Source organism: Lipotes vexillifer, unplaced genomic scaffold (genome assembly GCF_000442215.2).
Source record: "Lipotes vexillifer unplaced genomic scaffold, Lipotes_vexillifer_v1.1 scaffold247, whole genome shotgun sequence".
Lineage (NCBI taxonomy): Eukaryota > Metazoa > Chordata > Mammalia > Artiodactyla > Lipotidae > Lipotes > Lipotes vexillifer.
In genome coordinates, this window is record NW_006794161.1 from 1284873 (window position 1) to 1303979 (window position 19107).

Consider the following 19107-nt stretch of genomic DNA (forward strand, 5'->3'; position numbering starts at 1 on the left):
GCGTCGTGTTATAGGACCTTTCTAGGCTAGAGCACTGTGATTCTTTTTAAGCTCTCTAATTTCCCATTACCTCAGGGATTTCCCGCCAATACATCAAACTCAGTATAACAAAAATGAACTGGTTTTATTTTCTTTAAAGCGTCAAAACTTCAGAATCAACTTTGTTTTCTTCATCTTCTTGAGGTGCCTCCAATTTGTTTTTGATTGCCAAGCTCTGTCGATTTTCACTTTACAAATCCTCTTACATCTTTACCACTCTTACCCTGACCACTGAGATCCTGGCATGTCAGATTATCGTTACCTAATTCCTGGACTATTGCAGTTCAAAACAAGTTTGTTTTCTTGAACCCAGTGTCTGTCTTTACAACCACCATTCTCAATCTTCTTAAAGCGCAAGTAAGACCCAATCTTCTTAAAGCAATGTTTTGATCCTTCTATTCCATGCTCAAAAATGTTGAGCCCATATTTCATTCAGGATAATTTTGAAAAGCAGCTTGATAATTAAGGTCCTCCATCATTTAATGCAATCTACAAATGTGATCATTTTTCTTTGAATTTTAGTAGTAGCTTTTACTAACTTTATGTAAGAAAAAAGATAAATATACCAACAAAATGCTCCCTCTCAGTGAGGCTACACTGACCATTATATTTCAAATTGAACCCACTGACCCCCATCCATGGATTTCCCTAGTCCCATTCCCTGCTTAATTCTTTTTCCTAAACACTGAGTACCATCTAACATACTTTATATTTTACGTATTTATTCTCTTTATATTCTTTATTTATATTATCTGTCATTAGATTATAAATTACCTACAGGTAAGGATTTTTGTCTATTTTGTTTACTCTACCCCCAATGTTTTGTCAGTGTCTGGCAAGTATTAGGTGCTCAATAAATTTTTGTTAAATAAATAAATGAGTGAGTAAAAGAAATATTTTAACCTAAATTATGAATTATTTTGTTGAATCTAGTATAATGCTTTATATAACAAAATAAGTGGTAACAAAATTTTATGTTTAAAAAAAAATCTTGATTATTTTGAAAGTTTCATAATCCTCATACACATGGTTTCTCTGTAATCAGTTTTCTTCTTTTGGCCAATGTTCAACATACCTAGTTCAGGTTTACAATGATCCTTGATTTCCAAATGTTTTTTATTGATGTTGATTTGAGAACTTGTTGGATCAGCTTTATGGGGAGTGTAGTAGGATGTGAGCTTGACCTGCTGAGGTTAGCTTTGTAACTTAAAAATAGATTCTTCATATAGGCCAAGAAAGTCTTAATATAGTAAAATTGGGAAGGCATAAGCAACCAAGTAGAAAGCATATTATTTATGATGATGCTTTGTTTTACTAAAGAAAAATTGGTTAACAAAGATAATTTATCGTTACTACATTTCCAATTTTATCTGTAATAAAGGACCAAGTTTTCATGATTGACTCCAAGTGTGAATCCGGAAAAGGACGCTGCTCTTTCAACCCCAATGTGAACACGGTGTCTGTTATGATAAGTAAGTGGAAAATAAAAGAGGGAGGGGGAAATATTTTTTAAAAAAGGAAATTAAAGAAAATAAATTCATGATACCATATGCCCATTTTGGATAGCTGCATGGATGATAACACCTGAGAAAATTAATAGAAAGAAAGTTGTGAGAAATTTTAATTTCTCATTTCCAAGAATATTCATGATTAAATGATAACCATGTATTTTTTCATCTAATATGACTGCTGTTATTTGTAGAACAAGTCAACCATTTAAAAAGCGTATGTATGTATATACATATATTAATAGGTATTGTGTATATATTAATATATATTATAAAGTAAATTTCAGTGTTTTCTGTAGTTGTTTTTCTAGTATTAATTATATTCACTTTTCCTCATGTTTTAGTAATCTTTTACAAATGATTAAAACTGGTATTTCTTTCATGCGAAATAACAGAGTGCATGTGTTAGCCAAGTACATTCTCTGTGGATTGTCTAGAAGTTGCTGTACTAAAAAAATATGCTCTTCCAAAGTGACATTAATTAAATATTTCTTACACAAAATAAAGCACTTGCTATTAGAATTGCTGAGAATTTAAGACATGAAATGAAGCCAATTAGCCATGTAACTCTTTTGTAATGTTTAAGACATAACTAATAAGGTGGTATACAGTAGGGTTAGAATCAGTCCTGTCTGCCATAAACCATCCTCTGAGTGTCCTTTTATTTTCCTTCCTGTAAACAGATATGATAATTCAGAGCTGTGCTAATAAATCTATTGAATATCAGGAATTTATAACCTCCTCTTTTGGGCATAATTGGATATAACAAAGCTGTGAAATAATTAATTACAAAGTTATCTCAATTTAACAATCATTGTATCTACAGAATACTTGTGTAGATGCTTCACAAATGTTCACAAAATTGTAAAGAAGCTAAATAGCTCAAAATTCTTTCAGGCACGTTTTGTTATCTCCCTATAATCTGTTCCCATGGACTTCAGATCTCTACCAGGAAGCAGAACTTGGCGACACAATGCCTGCCATACCCACTTGCTAACTGGTAGGGGTCCAGTTTGTGACCTGGTGAGCACATATTAAAAACATTCCATTCTCCATTCTATCCTAGGCCAACTGGTATTGCTTATTACTAAACAGTGAGCTTAGAGTGCTTTAAAATGTTTCAGTCCTGCCAAAATGACTACAATCTGAAGGTAGCCAGGAGAGTAATTCTAGAACATTAGTCAAAGAACGCAGTTGCATGGTAGTTCAATGGGCCAAACCTGATCAATTTTATTATTTTTTAATAGATACTTAACTTTGTACTCAAAGGTCATACATACCAATTTACTGCTTACTCTCCTTACTAGAATAAAAATTAATGTGGATCTTAACAAATAAGCAAAATGTCCAGTGTTGTGCACAATACAGATTAGCATATCTTATTTTGTCATTAATAATGATAATTTAATTTTACAATATCTTTTTTCTTATCTTTAAGTTTTATTTTATATGTGCTAATATGTTAAGCCATATATGGCTTATTAACATCATATTATATTGTTAACATAATGTTAACACGTTATGTGTTGCAATTGAAAAAGTAGCAGTTTGTTTACCTTAGAGAAACCTTCTAGCATAAAGATCAAAACATGTACATTTAGGGCTTCCCTGGTGGCGCAGTGGTTGAGAGTCCGCCTGCCGATGCAGGGGACACGGGTTTGTGTCCCGGTCTGGGAGGATCCTACATGTCGCGGAGCGGCTGGGCCCGTGAGCCATGGCCGCTGAGCCTGCGCGTCCGGAGCCTGTGCTCCGCAACGGGAGAGGCCACAACAGCGAGAGGCCCGCATACCGCCAAAAAAAAAAAAAAAAAAAATGTACATTTAATGATGAAATTATTTTATCATTAATAGTACTTTGACAATTTCATGTGGCTTCCATCTCATGAAATAATAATAATAAAAACTATTATTTTCAATCCATTTAGTAAAATCATAGAGTTTTTAATATGTACTGTGAACTTTTGATCATAATCCAATTCCCATAGAAGTTTGAGATTCAGGGTACTAAATGACTTATCCCTAATTCCCAGTTTAACTACGGCCAAAATTAGGAATCAAGTTTTCTCTTACAGTATTTTTTATTTATTAAAGAAGTAATAATTAAGCCATTTCTTTATTTTTATACCTATATTATTTCTGTCATTTCGGATACACACTACACTATATAATCAAGTTTAGTTAAGTATTTAGTATAATTAAGTACAGGCAGAGGAATTTTTATCTCTATATCAAAAAGATTGTTTTGGTCATTATACAGGCAATAATGAGATCAAATTAAACTTTATCCAATTTTTTAAGTTGGTGGACAATGGAAACCAATTAACAACTATAAATATTCTGTAATATGTGTCATGATCTAATAAGCAAATTCTCCTTGATTTTAAAAATAGCCTTAAAAACAGTTAAGATTTGCTTTTAATTTTGTTCACATTTGCTTTTTCATAGATGAGGAGCTTTTCTCTGCAATGTATATAGATTTCATGGGAACAGATGCAGCTATTTTTCGAAGTTTAACCAAGAGGAATGCAGTCAGAACTGATCAACACAATTCCAAATGGCTAAGTGGTAAAATAACAGTTTATGCATTTTCTGAGAATCATACTTTAAACTAATCTAATTTTATAATGAAAATTACATTCAAATGGTTAAAAAGTTAAAATATGAGTAACAACAATTCTGTACTCTGTGATTTTAAATATTTAGGCTAAATAAGTAAATGAAATGAGCCATATTTCATATTCTAACTCTTTATTAACAATCATAGAATTATCATAGGATATATGAATAAATAAAAGTGACAGTGATATTCATCATATGTACCTATAGACAAGAATCATCTCCAGTTGTTTAATTGTTGCATGTTACAATTAAACATCATTTATTTATTTGGTCTACTTGTATATTTTAATAATGCCATATCTAAACATTTTCCTAAATTTATGACAGATATCACAAATAGGGCATATTTAGGAACTCCTGTTTGTTTTATGCTTAGATTCTAAAATTATAAAGCTGGTATATATTATTTTTTCACAGTTTGACTAATACTTAATGGAAATCATAAGTATGCTAATTTTATGATTATCAGTGTTCAAATGTTTCCATTTTGGGGGTCACAAGGCATTCACATCATGAAAAGTGCTCATTTGACTTTAATGTACAATTCCAATCAGTTGCTGTTGTTTAGAGGAAGAAGAAACCACTAAGATCTTTGTCATTTCACCCTGGGGAAAATTTAAGCTGACCTTAGATTTGGCAATTCACTTAACATTGCACAGTTAAGCATGAATCACTACAGTTAAGCATCTTATTTCACTGACAGACCAGCACAAGAAAGCAGTGATTGTCCATTTACTTTTTCAAATTATTTCTCCAGTACATCTGGAAATAGAGTATTCTAAAAATTGTTTTGTTCTTGAAATAAGGAATCCCTCTATGTCTTCAAATGACTGCATTTTTTCCTTGAAAAGTTTCCCCTTCATTTCATATGCTGTATTTTAAGTAAAATGTGTTTTTCAGATCATGGACTCCCAATTCCTCATTCTGCTTCAGTGAATTTGAGTTTATATGCACTAGATTGAAAACCACACGTTTAAAAACAAACTTTTTTTTCTATGAAACGACTATCAGATCCCATGGGAAATAACTGGTAGAAAAGTTTTTCAGTATTTTAAAACTCATCAGGCACAAAGAAGTTTTGCAATTATTGTACTTCCAGAATGTATTGCAGACAGAGAAAAATAGTTTAAGCTTTATATCATAGCTATACTTTATGGCACTTGACATTCCAAATGCGGTATGTTCAGTGACTACAATTGCTTGCTTTTAGACTTTTTGGCTATGAATATTGAATTGTTCCTTTATACCAAAGATGGAGAAGGCATGTGCCTGTGGTCTACTTGGATGGAGAGTAAATGGATTTTCATCATGAGTATATATATCGTCTTTGTATTTTTTTCTAGAACCTATGTTTGTGGATGCACATGTTATCCCAGATGGCACTGATCCAAATGATGCTAAGGTGTACTTCTTCTTCAAAGAGAAACTGACCGACAATAGCAGAAGCACAAAACAGATTCATTCCATGATTGCTAGAATATGTCCTGTAAGTATTAAAGTTGTTCTAATTTGAAGAAAGACTAAGAAATTCAAATTATGTAAACATGTCTTCTTTTTCCAATAGTTTATCTTCCTACTTTTTTAATCTACAGTTACAAATTAATAAAATATTAAAAGGAGACATTTAGATTTAATGTTTATTCACATCAGTCATACAAGATAAACACACTATTTTGGAAAATAATTTAATCCAAGGAATATTTTGGTTATGGTTTTACACAAATAAACAGTTTTGATTAATTTTTGCTTTTTTCCATTTAATGCATTAGTATTAAAAAGAAATTGCTGAATTGTATATTATAGAAAGAAAATAGAACAATTCTTGTGAATAAAATACAGCAAAACATCAGTAAAAGACAATTATTGAGGAACTGTCTATAATAGTGAGAATTAAGAAATGCTTTAGTAAAATACAGTTCCAATTACAAACAGATCAAAATGTTCTTGTGTATCAAGAGTAAGTATACATAGAAACTCAAAAAAACTCATGATGTCTTCTCACATAAGAGTATTACAGGCTTGTCCTGACTCATTTATGATTAGCATCTTCTGTGCAAAAGTATTTCTTAAAATATTTAGTATTTAAAATAGTCTATTTTTAAACATTACAATATTCCACTGATTTTGGAGCTTATCTGCTTCTCAGTCATTTGGAACAAGGCAGTAAAGCCAGCTGATGATGTGAAAAGCTTCAGGGAGTACAGAAAAAATGTCATTCAATAGAGACTATTTGTGAATGATCCAAAGACCATTTTCCCTGCCCTGACCAGAGAAATATGTATATAAAGCATCTGATTAGAAATATTAAGGATTAAATGATAATGCAGTGAAATGAAGGAGAGAAAATAGAGTTATTGGGGACTATTTGGTGTAAGTATAAACCCACTCTCCTGACCACGGTAGAATCTGCACACTTCCCTGTTATACAATCATTTATGCTTGTACTGAAGAAACTGAGTTATCAAGAAAAGGCAAATTAAATTATGTAGTCTCCATAACAGTTTACTCATATTTTCATCAGAAATTTAGAAAGCGTTATGGCATATATTTATTACATTCATTTTGATACATTTTCAGTTGATATTATATAATAGGAGAATAACAGTATAACTAAGGCTATTTTTAAAAAATACTATAGATCTTAAATATTCCTCTTTAACTATTAATATGCAGATTTGGTTAAAATTTCCATCTTTCAGATTATAACAAATCCCCAAGTAGTAAGAATCCAAGGTAAATTTTAAATACACTTCAATATTTATTTAAGCAATCTGAAATGTGTTTACAAAACGGTTTCAGAATGACACTGGTGGACTGCGTAGCCTTGTCAACAAGTGGACTACCTTCTTAAAAGCGAGGCTGGTATGCTCGGTAACTGATGAAGATGGCCCGGAAACACACTTTGATGAGCTAGGTACATAAATGTGAGATTGAAAAATGTTCTTGAGAGTTTTTAAAGTTTACATATTTTAATAAACTCTCAAAAGAGGTTGTATTTTTCATGTGTTTTCAGCATAAATAAGTGCTGATTTGAATTAATGATCTGGATACTGTTCATGAATTTCCTGAAGTATTTTTTAAATCTGTCTTGCCCCTAAGTGCACTGCTGAAACATTTAGTTCATTGAATCCACCATGATATATGAATCCATGTGTTTTGTGTGTGTGTTTGTGTTTTAGAGAGAGAAGAGAGAGGTATTTATATAATTTATATATAAGTAATGATATGTTTGTGCTTTTCTAAAATAAATGTGTATTTCATATATATTTGAATTCTGATATTCTGGTTTAAAATCAGTTTGTATGAGAATACAGCTATATATTTTTACTACAGTTAATGGACAGAATAGAGGTTAGATGGAAAAGTGTCAGAGTAGAAAGTAGACTTGTGCTCCAGTTTTAGTTCTTCTTGGTGACCCTGGGACTAAATATTCTCAGCATGTGTGACATGAGGAGGGTTATACTTTCCAGGTCAAGTAAGGACTGGCAATGTGATTCCTTTCTGCTAAGGAACAGTTCTCTCTCTCTTTTTTTTTTTTTGAATTTAATTTAATTTTTTTATACAGCACATTCTTATAAGTTATCTATTTTATACATATTAGTGTATACATGTCAATCCCAATCTCCCAGTTCATCACACCCCCCCCCATCCACGCTTTTCCCCCTTGGTATCCATATGTTTCGAACAGTAGAATAAGTTGGTACACATAATAGTATCATGTTTACTAAGTGCCATTTAGAAATGACTTTTATTTTGCTTTAATCCATTAAAATATAAAATGCTGCTTAGTCTCAAATACTGAGGCAGGTGATGAGGTAAGCAATAAAAATGTATTATAATATGGAAAAAATACTGGTCCTAGCAACTACAATAACTGAAATAGACGGTCTCCTCAAAAAGCCATTATGTTGATCATAGAAACACAAGTTTTTATTTCAGCGTTTCTAGAAAAAAAGTTCTAAGTATGATTTCATGTTATAACCTAGTTACTCATTATTTCCCCCCAAATTCTTTGCAAGTATACTTATGTTTCAGTGACTTAGAATGTTTCAGTCTTTCCCGTTTTTAGGGAGAATAGACAGTGCTAGCCTTTTATAGAAAGACTAGTGGTTATTAATTTATTGCTTAAGAGGTTCTAAATTTATTGTGAATAACAAAATACATCTTTCTTTGTATTGGTCAGCAAGAATCTTATTTTCAAAAAGGTCACTAAATCCAGATCTTTCTTGCATTCATAACAATTGGTTATTAAGTGGAATTTCCTATCAGAAATTTACTTTCAGGTTCTGTTATGTATTACTGTACCTTACGATCTATACTTTTGCTTTTGCCTCAATATACTTTAAAATTCTTGTTGTTAGGGGAATTATTGATTAAATAAAAATATCACTAACAATTTTGACTAAAAGACAAAAAGTCTTATGTCATTGTGAAAAAATTTTCTTCCATGTTCCAAATTCTAACCCTAGATTAAAAAGAAATTGAGATTTGTAATACTTTTTAAATTAAAAATGTAGTATATTATCATTAAGGTTATTTAGAAAGTTCAGGAAAAAAGAAGAAACAGGAAAATTTCTGTAGCTTTGTTAACCAGAAACACTCACTGGTAATCTTTTTATTGTATTCTGATGTATAGTTTTAAGGTTTACATGGTTCTGGTCCATATTAAATACTATTGTGTCTTTTCTATTTAATATTATTTCATTAGCATAGTTTCCATAAGTGTTTGTGTAACATTTTATTTAATTTACCTTACCATGTGCTTATCATTTAGTTCCTGTCAAATTATAATGATGCTGCAGGAATGTCTTTCTGAATAATACTTTTTGTAGTTGAAATTATTTCTTAGGATAAATTTTAAATATTTGGGAATCTTAAAAATTGATATTTCTCTTTTATAGAGGATGTGTTTCTGCTGGAAACTGATAACCCAAGGACAACACTAGTGTATGGCATTTTTACAACATCAAGGTAATTATTAAACAATTACATTGTATGAGTTAAACAATAAACTTTATTAAGTAATAGTAATTATTATAAAAACGTTCTTTTCAACTCTTTAATTTTACTTAACACTTAGGATGTAACTCTCTCATTTTATTACTTTTGCCTGATTACTAAAATATATTTAAGCTGAACTCAGAGTTTCAAAATAGTTTTGTATGTGGTATTTATAATGATTATATGCTATTTTTCTCAAAGAAAGGAAAATATAAACTACAATGCAGGGATAATGTATATAAGCTATATTGTTTTAAGGAAATAATTTGAAGACTCATGATGCAAATAAAACTCTTGGCATTTCTATTATAATTTTTATTTCAATAGCAATCTAAAGTGATAGCTATGAACACACTAAACCAGTTTTCATGTTCCATGTGACAGTATTTTAGATATTTGAAAATAGCTTTGTTTTCTAATTTATCTGGAATGCCCAATCCCAATTATCATGTATTTCAAGACAGTTCAGCATATTCTCATCCTTTCCTGCGTGTATTCCTGCATACTCAATTCACACCAGGAATGTTACTGAGAATTCAGCACAGTACTCCAGTTGTGATATGGCCAATTCAGAATGTCCTTTTCATCAGACAGTCAACTACAAAATGAAAATCGAAAGATTTTACCATTCTTCTCTAGTGGGGGAAACGTGGTATAATTGTAAACTGTAATGAGCCATTCACAGTAAAAGAATATCACAGGGATATTGATTATAAATCATATTTACTTTGCCCTATAAGATATCTAAAAAGATGTCTTTCAGGATGAGTTTAACTGCTGTTTTAACAAAGGAAATAGTCTTGATTTAACTCACAAAGAATTGAACGAAGCAAAAAGAACCAAATTCTTAAGAAAAAAATGTTTGTCTCAAAAAAATATTTCCCTAGTTTCTGTGTTTCCCAACACCAATAACTTTAACATAGAAAAAATTTTGTAATTTCTGACTATTAATGCTAATGATTAATAATATATCTTGGTTTTCTCAGTGGGCATCTAAGTTTCCCATTAGGCATCTAATTTAAGATAAATATATGATTCAGAAAAATGTTGGTTTCAGTCAGTCTGCTTAGTGACAATGGAAATAGTTTTCAGTATGCATCCAAATAAATTTTATGAGAATTTATTGACTAAACATAATTTAAGGAATCTTTTTTGGATTCTATTGTTTACAGCAGAGTAGCAGGAAATGTTTACAACAATTTCTCCAACTACTATTTAGGACAGCATTGTAAGAATACTCTCACATTGAAATAATCTTAAGACAAAGAGATACAGTGTTCTCTTATTAATGAGATTTATTTCTGTGAGGTAAACTATGATAGGTTATGTTGATACTGATTTAGAATTCAAATCATATTTTTAATAAATCATCAATTCACTTTTTGTTTAATATCTTCTGCAAGATAAACCAGTTGGAAATTTCTTTGACTTGTCCTATATTTAGGACAAGTACATTGAGTACTTTTCTATAACTTATTGTCTACTACCTCCATGGGTGAACTAAATGTTCTGATGCTTTTCATATCAATGGCTTATTTCAAAACAGTAGAATTTTTTAGTTTTTTACAATGTGTACCATAACATTCAACTTTTCCATGATGAATTACATCAAGTTTTTATCACAAATTTTACCATTTATTTTTTAAATTGTATTTAAATTTTAAAAATAAGAAAATTAATATCGTTCTATTTTCTTTTTTAGCTCAGTTTTTAAAGGATCAGCAGTGTGTGTGTATCATTTATCTGATATACAGACTGTGTTTAATGGGCCTTTTGCCCACAAAGAAGGGCCCAATCATCAGCTGATTTCCTACCAGGGTCGAATTCCTTATCCTCGCCCTGGAACTGTAAGTATCCAGGAAACTTTCTTTGTTATTTTACTTTTTTAAAAAATATAAGTTACTAAGAAATGAATATCATGCTGATGTTTATTAAATACAACTATAGACCTACTGGTATACTCATTATAGTTTTTCAGCTCACAGGTTCTTAGATTTGGGATTTTAAAAATTATATATTACAGCATTCTGTACAATTTTTTCTAAGTGTTATTGATAATAAAATCTCATTTATATTTCAAGACAGCTGGATATGTTAGATAGGGAAGAGATATTTTCCTAATTTTACTGGCATAAAAACCATAGCTTGGAAAGTGTTAACATTTTGGAGGCAGCCTAAGAATTTGAATGCTCGTTGCTTTTCACAATCCTTCCTTATATTAAGGAATCTCATCTACTTTAATGAAAGAATAATCATGTGAGAATTAGTTTAGAGATAAATCATGTGGAGATATTTCAATTTTAGGGATATATTTAGTTAAAAATTATACGTTGTGTATATTTCTCAAAGAAATAAAATGGTATGTGTGAGCAAGTAATGACAGTGAAAGTGATGTAATTCAAATAAAATATTTATAAAGTTTTGTGGCATACAAATATAACCATGTCTTGCAACATTGTAGTATTAAGGGGTACATTGTAAACTACCTTTTCCAGCTGAAGTTACAGACAGTGCACTGGCAGATTGGAACTGAGTTTTTCTAGGACAATGATCACAGTCTTACTATTTGTTTTCAATTTGGACCATAATAATGCTGCATTGCATTCTAAAATATTGATTAGTTTCTGTCTCTGTAAAATGTCATACAACACACTGATTGAGAGGAGATGTTAATCCTCATATCTTTGCATTTCATCAAGTAAGGTTATATTTATAAATTGGGTTGGAGGGAAGTAAAGAATGATTTTTTTTTAATTGAAGGATGTTTATTAAAATAATATTTACTTAAAATGTTTTTCTTTTTATTTGAATATGAAATCCCCTTTGTCAATATGCTTTCAGACATTCATTCTTCGTAATTTTTACTGACTGTTGATTCACTTTAGTTTTGTGTTATTATTAGAGTTTCTTTGCAATGCATTATTTACTCCTTTGTTTTCTCATCATCTTAAAGTGTACTGCTGTCAAATGTTTTAAAAATAGAAAAAAGTGTGCTAAGCCTGTAAAGAACATGTTTATTCAAAATTAAAAGGGCTCACGTTTGGTTCCCTGGCTAGGAAGCTCAAAGATTAGTCATTGATATGTATTTTATTAGAACAATTAACTTTTAATTAATTTTGGAAAGATTATCAAAATTGCTACTTATCCAGGAAAGAATTGTTTTAAAAAGTTGTAGTTAATCATGGCTGGCAACAAAGTCTTAACCATATAATTACATTCTCCTTTTAAATGATTTCACTTTGATGCTTATAGCTCAACAGAAGGTGGAAGAAACATTTAATTATTTGGTACCACACAAGGAAAAGAAATCAACAGATATATCCATCTTAGGGTACCTCAAGTTGGAGTGTGTTGGATAAGAAGCAGGGTTTACATAAGAGAAGGGAAAGCAAGGGGAAGCTGAGTAACTTTCAAATTCCATCATAACTGAAGGCTCTCATTATTTCATTGAATGTAGTTCATGTATTTTCAAATGATTCATTGATAAAGTATCCAAAGATTTGTCATATTTTTGAGAATTGCTTGCTATTTGAATTTGATCAAGTCATTGCTTCATCTTAAATCAGCAAATTAAGAGGCAGTTGTGATTATATATGCTTTCATCAGTTATTCTTTTGAACAAAATATATATGGAATTAGTACAGGAGCAATTGATTTGTAAACTGAATAAAATTCCATTTCCCCCAAATAAAACTTTAAGAGAAACCTCTCAGATACAGATAAAAGAGAGTCACACTCATTGAATCAGGCCTCAGAACCTCAGTGAGTGTGTGCTGGGGTTAGCTTGTACCTGGCTGGCAAGAAGAGATTGTGTTCACCTCATCTCAATTGAGGAGGTCACAGTAGCAACTGGAAATCAGCCATGGTGGGATTACTACACCATGGAAATTGGCAGATGTTACAAATCAGGGTTTTTCCCCTAAAGAAAAGCGCTCTCCCTTGTCCCACAGTGCCTCATGACTCTTCACCAAATGGCAGCTCAAAAGGACTCTGAGAAGAACACTCATGTTGAATAGCAATTATCCGACATAAAATGTGAGACTAGATAAATCATTTTTAGTTAAACAATATAAACCAACGCTAAATTAGAAAATTCTGCAAACAGTCCCACTTTTCACTATTTCTAAACTCCTAAGAATAAGCATTTTTTCCTGTTCCAAAGCAGTGTGAAATAAGCCAGGGCTTAGTGACACACATCTGGAGGAGACTCCATGAAAAAAGGGAGTGAGTAGTCAGTACTTGAGACATATTTCTATAATGTGGTTTCTTACATCTGGTGCTGAGACCAGAGCAACTCCTTTAAATTAAAAAAAAAAAAATTGTCAGATGAGTAATCCTTAGGGAATAAAAGAGGCTGGGTGGAGGAATGACCTCTGGAACTGCTCCTGGAAAAGCATACCTCCCTGAAGATGTAGTTCCTCCACACTTCACTGAGCAAAACACCATGAAGTCAGCTCTCTGACTCAGAGTGGCCAGTATCTGTCTCTTTCTTGGGCTTCTAAGGTTTAATATCACCTTCATGTAGCCAGAAGACTTACAGCCAATTGACCCAAAGCATTCTTTTTCTCTAGGGTTAAGAATGTTGCCTCTGAAGCCTCCCAAGGTAGGATCAACTATGATCGCCATACTTTATTTCCCTATACAGTAGTCCAGTTGCAAGGTCAACCTCATAAATATATGACTGGATTCTTAAAGAAATGACACTGGCAGAAATCCTATACCCTCATTCTAATGTTCCTGGTAGGTGCTTCTTTTAAAGCAGCATTGATAGCTGTGTTAGCAAACTCCCAACTAGCAAGCCTAAGTCAGTAGGAAGAAGCCTGCCAATTGTGTCATAATGTTTTTCCATAAGTAATACAAGTTTGTGGAAGAAACAAGACACCTTTGGTATGTTGCAAAGGGCAGCCAAGGACTTCAGATTCTCTCTGTGGCTGAGCTAACATATTACATTATTCTGATACAACATGTTTAAGCTTCTGTAGAAGATTGTGTTTGCTTATACTATACTGTTAAAGCAGAACCTCACAAAAGTCTTCAGTTTTAACATCTGTTTATAACTGGACCAGACCATCTGCTTCAATCACCGTGCTTTGAACAGGTCTACAACCTGGTGCAGCAAAAAAACACAGAAAATTCATGATCCTGACAAAAGTGCCAGCAAAAAGGTTTCCCTTTTTCTTGGGAACCACTAATTATATGGATCATGTTCAAAGCATCTTTTGGTTGTTCTTACATTAGAAGCATTTTTATTCCTCATAGACATTTTAAAACATAGCAAAGTTTACAATAAAATTGAACACGTGAGGCATATAGGCATGAAAAGTTAATTACATATTGTTTCACATAATTATTCAAGACATATGAATAAAGCAGACAATAAATATTATTGAAGTCTAGAGAAAAAAGAGGTCGACATGGGACAGCCCTGTTTGGAAAAGCATATAAAAATATATGAGATTGAGCTGGGCCTGAAGGGTAGTTGATGTGATAATTTGGATAAGTAAGGAAGGATGTTTCAGGCAAAGGTTACTGCATACATTACAAAGCAAAGACAGAAATTAATAAGTGAATCCTAGAAGCTCTGCATGGGCTAGTAGGACTGGAACAAAGAGCTCTTTTAAATTGTGGAGGATAAATACAAGGAAGATGAGGGCCAGCTGGTGCATAAATACAAGTCTTCAACTTTGTAATTCTTTGGGCTTTAAATAAAAGGCCTAGATTACCAAGGGTTTAAACGTAAGATCAATTTCTCTCCGAACACAAGTTTCAAAGACCAATGCTAGAAACTAGCCCCAATTCTAGAATATCATTTATTTATGTCCATTTATTTATCCATATACCACTTGTCTTTCAAGTGTTAGGTCAAGCTCCTTTTGAAACATGCCAGTCACTCCTTCTGTGAATAGTTTTGCATTTATTTTCTGTTATCTGTCTTTAGCCTCAACTCCCACCTCTTTCTTTCACTTTGTACTCTGTGATTCAGGATTGCCCCAGGATTTATAGTTCCCTAAATATTCCAAACTCTTTATTTTTTTTAATCTCTAAACCTCTTCACTAATTCTGGCAGCCTTAAGTTCTCTACTATTGTAAATTCATTTTAAAAATATTGGCTCTTATTGATCATGAACCAAATTCTGTTATTTATTTTATATTTATGTTAAATTATAATTATATGTCTCAATTGTTATTTTACTTTGAATACGTCCATCTTCCTTACTAGAACACTTGTGTCTAGAAGACAATGGTAGCTCCCTATTCTTAAGTCCCCAACTGGGCACATCAAAAAGCATTTTGAATAAAAGCTGTCCAAAGAATTGACATATGAATTAATATGTGACTATATTAATGCTGAAGACTAGTATAAATGGGTGAGTGGATTAGGAGCAGATGCTCAAGAATACCTGAGAATAGGAAGGAAATTTGGCATACTTCCTTAACATGGCATTCTTATTGTTCCTGCATTTCACTTAGCACTTTAGTAATCAAAACACTTAAAATGTGTTTACTCAAAAAAGGAGTGCTTATCACCACTTGATAAACAGAAGCTAGAACTGAAGAAAAACAAACACTTAAAGGAGAAGTTTAACCAGAATTACTTAATGACTATTTGTAGAGCAAAATTATCCTTCTTAAGAATGAGACAACAGCCCAATTAATGGACAAAGGCTTTATTTTATGGTAGCACATGGGTGTTATATTGTCATGAGGTTTCAGTACAGAGGCTTTCATGTATCACAAGGTGAGGGATACGTTAATCACATCTTATTTATACTTGGAGGTTTTATACTGAGCAAACTCACAGTTCCAGATGGAAAGTCTGCAAAGGGTAATCAATTTTTGTTCTTGTCACTATCACTGTCACTCATTCTGTGTCTGCAAGCTTTATGCCATGAATCAATGGAAAAACTAATTTTTGTCAAAAAGAATTCTTCTGTAATTTTGAAAACAAACTTTTACTAGGAGACACTTGTTTCTAAGTAAAAAGTTTATTGTGAATATAAAACAAAAGTCCCAAATGGAGAACATTTGAATGAATATAAAATAATTGATTTGAGTTGATTTATTTGGGTTACCTATTTAATAACTATGGTTTTGAGCAACTGAACATAATTTTTATCTAAATTTCAACTACTATTAAGTAAAACCCAGAAACTAGACACTTACAATTTAATAAGCTTATCACTCATGGAAATAATTGCTAACTGGAAATTGTATAAATTGCCTACTAATATATGCTAACTTTGGATCTTTCTGGAACTTACAAATGAGAATACTTGCAAATATTTAAGGAGACATCTCAGCTTAGCAGACCATCATTAGTGGTGTTTTACGAAGGACTGGAACTATTTAAATTGCCCATGCATTTGTTCTTTCCATGTTTTCATTCAGTGAGCAATGTATTTCCCGTTTTGCACTTTGTGTGAGGGATGAGGGTAGAAAAAACCCATAATACTACACTTTTCAGAAGTATGGTACACACCCATAAGTTTAGAATACCCTCACATGGAATGTTTTGTCCTCATTTGGTCTTTTAGTGTAGGAAATTTATAAACATGCATAAATATAATACTTCTTCCTAAAAGAAAAGCATATGAACCCCAGATGAAAGTCTAGTTAATGGGATAATGAATGAGAAGCTTAGTTTTATTACTTGTCTCATTATCTCTCTTCAGTGAAGTCATTTAATTGCTCCTTATGCCTTTCTACAAAAAGAGAACTATATTTACTTGTCCTAGAAAAAAATTCTAGTAATGTTAACTAGTCAAAGTTAGTCTAAAAATTGCATTCAGGATGATACAGTTCAAATGAGTGAGAGCACATTCATAATCTGCTGAGTCTTATTTGCAAATGTAGGACTGTCTGGCAACACTGGCCCAGAGGCAGTGACATTGTAGGTCAGCTGTTGCATGGATTTAACCCAGAAATTACCATGTTTTGTTTGGTCCCTAAAGTTGTTTTTCTTTTTTTTTCATTGAGTCAACATTAAAATTTTGGCAGATTTCACATAAAATTCCACATTTCTATCTTCTGTTGGAATATGGCCACACTAGGCTTATACTCCTGCACAGGAGCAGTCAACTAGAAATAAATGTTCATCGCCACTGTCGAATGAGGTATAATTTTCCTTTTATTACTGTCCCCATCACATCTTGCTGTTCACCACAGACGCTGTACCCATTGCTATTGAACAGGAAGTTTGGTTTGTTGCTTTCCTTTCACTTTGTACCTCTCTAAAGAGGATAAATGAAATCTAGAACAGTAGTGCTTTTGTTTTAAAAAAAAAATGACCAAGTATTTTTGTTTTTGAAAGTAGAGGTATTGACAGTGTTTAATAGGGTTAGACAAATAATGTTTGTATGTGTTAAAAGCTTATATGTTGCTCATATAACTTAACACTCAGCTCCTATCAGTGAGTGTGTTTTAAGTTCCAAGCTTCAGCACCTCCCAGCCTACCCATGAGTTTGGCCTCAGATGCTCTGTAAATGGAATCCTCTTCTCAGAAGCCCTTGTCATGCTTCCTTTCCAGAACTGCTGAAACTGTCCAGCAGTCATTTTTAGATCTCATTATTGCTTTCTCTCTGCCCCTTTAAACTTGATGCTTTCCTTTCCTCCCCAGAACTGAGGCGCCTGTTTCATACAGCCCCTGCACCAAAATTGGATGCCAGATATAACAGAGTAATTCACTCATTCAACTACTCTTTGTGGAATATTTAATATTCTTCAGCTTTATTATAGGTCTGAGGGTGAAATCATGAACAAAATTGACCTAGTTAAGACTAATTCACAGCTTACATTGTAGAGGAAGAAACAGACAATAAAGATATAAGCAACAAATATATTACACACAGGTAAATAGAGCTGTGATGAAAAATAAAGCAAACTAAGGAGATGGAGAGTGGAGATGGCGATGGGGAGCTATTTTTGTATGTGTCATCACCTTTAAGGAAGTAACTGTTGAACTGAGAACTGAATGAGGCAACAGAGAATACCACGGAGCAAGTGCCAAGGTCCTAGAGCGGGAGCTGGCTTGGGACTCAGGAAGAGCAAGAACTATGGGAGGGGTAGATGCAGATGCAGGCCAGACATTCAGGGGCTTATAGCCAGGCTAAGCTGTTGGGATTTTATTCTGAGAGTAATGGAAATCACTGGAGTGTTTTCCAGAGGGAAATTATAAGGTCTACTTTACCATATCCAATCCAAGCTCCAACTTCGGAGAGCCCTCTTTTGGGAGAGGGGATCAGATAGAATAAAACTCTTGCAGGTTAGAGTTCTAGTTGAATTTGATAACAATAATCTAACTTATTTTAGCCAGTAGCAGCATTAGATTATATCCACAAGGGTTTTTTTTCTAAAAACACTGGACCTGGCGCAGAATAAGAAACAGAAAAGTGATGGATGAGAAGGGTGAAAATTTATACCGTATACCAAATGGTGTCAGCTCCTCTCTGAAAACAAACAGTGCGGGATAAGTGGACTTAGCCTATTTAAATGATCAAATTATACACCTTGTATGTTCATTTTCTACAGATAGTACTATGCATAGTCACGCAGTTTTCTCCTCACTCAGTAGCAAATACACTTAAAACAGCTTGAGCTTCTAAGTATTTTGAGAAATAGAGGTCTTCTGATTATTATTAAAATAAAGCCACTGTTGTATTAACTTAGTCCTTTAAAAATATTTTTTTAGTGCCCAGGAGGAGCATTTACACCCAATATGCGAACCACCAAGGACTTCCCAGACGATGTTGTCACTTTTATTCGGAACCACCCTCTCATGTACAATTCCATCTACCCAATCCACAGAAGGCCTTTGATTGTTCGTACAGGCACTGACTATAAGTACACAAAAATAGCTGTGGATCGAGTGAATGCTGCTGATGGTAGATACCATGTTCTGTTTCTCGGAACAGGTAAGTATTTGAGCTCAAACTAGCTTAATG

At 32.6% G+C, this 19107-nt stretch overlaps 1 protein-coding gene across 1 annotated transcript in view; it reads left to right on the forward strand.

Moving 5' to 3' along the window:
* SEMA3C (semaphorin 3C) overlaps window positions 1-19107 on the forward strand; it is a 190805-nt gene that overhangs the window by 108532 nt on the left and 63166 nt on the right. Inside the window, exons 6-12 of the mRNA XM_007467034.1 lie at window positions 1421-1511; window positions 3992-4111; window positions 5509-5651; window positions 6965-7079; window positions 9067-9136; window positions 10869-11013; window positions 18855-19077. Coding sequence (XP_007467096.1) covers window positions 1421-1511; window positions 3992-4111; window positions 5509-5651; window positions 6965-7079; window positions 9067-9136; window positions 10869-11013; window positions 18855-19077 — 907 coding nt within the window. The remainder of the gene's footprint in view (window positions 1-1420; window positions 1512-3991; window positions 4112-5508; window positions 5652-6964; window positions 7080-9066; window positions 9137-10868; window positions 11014-18854; window positions 19078-19107) is intronic.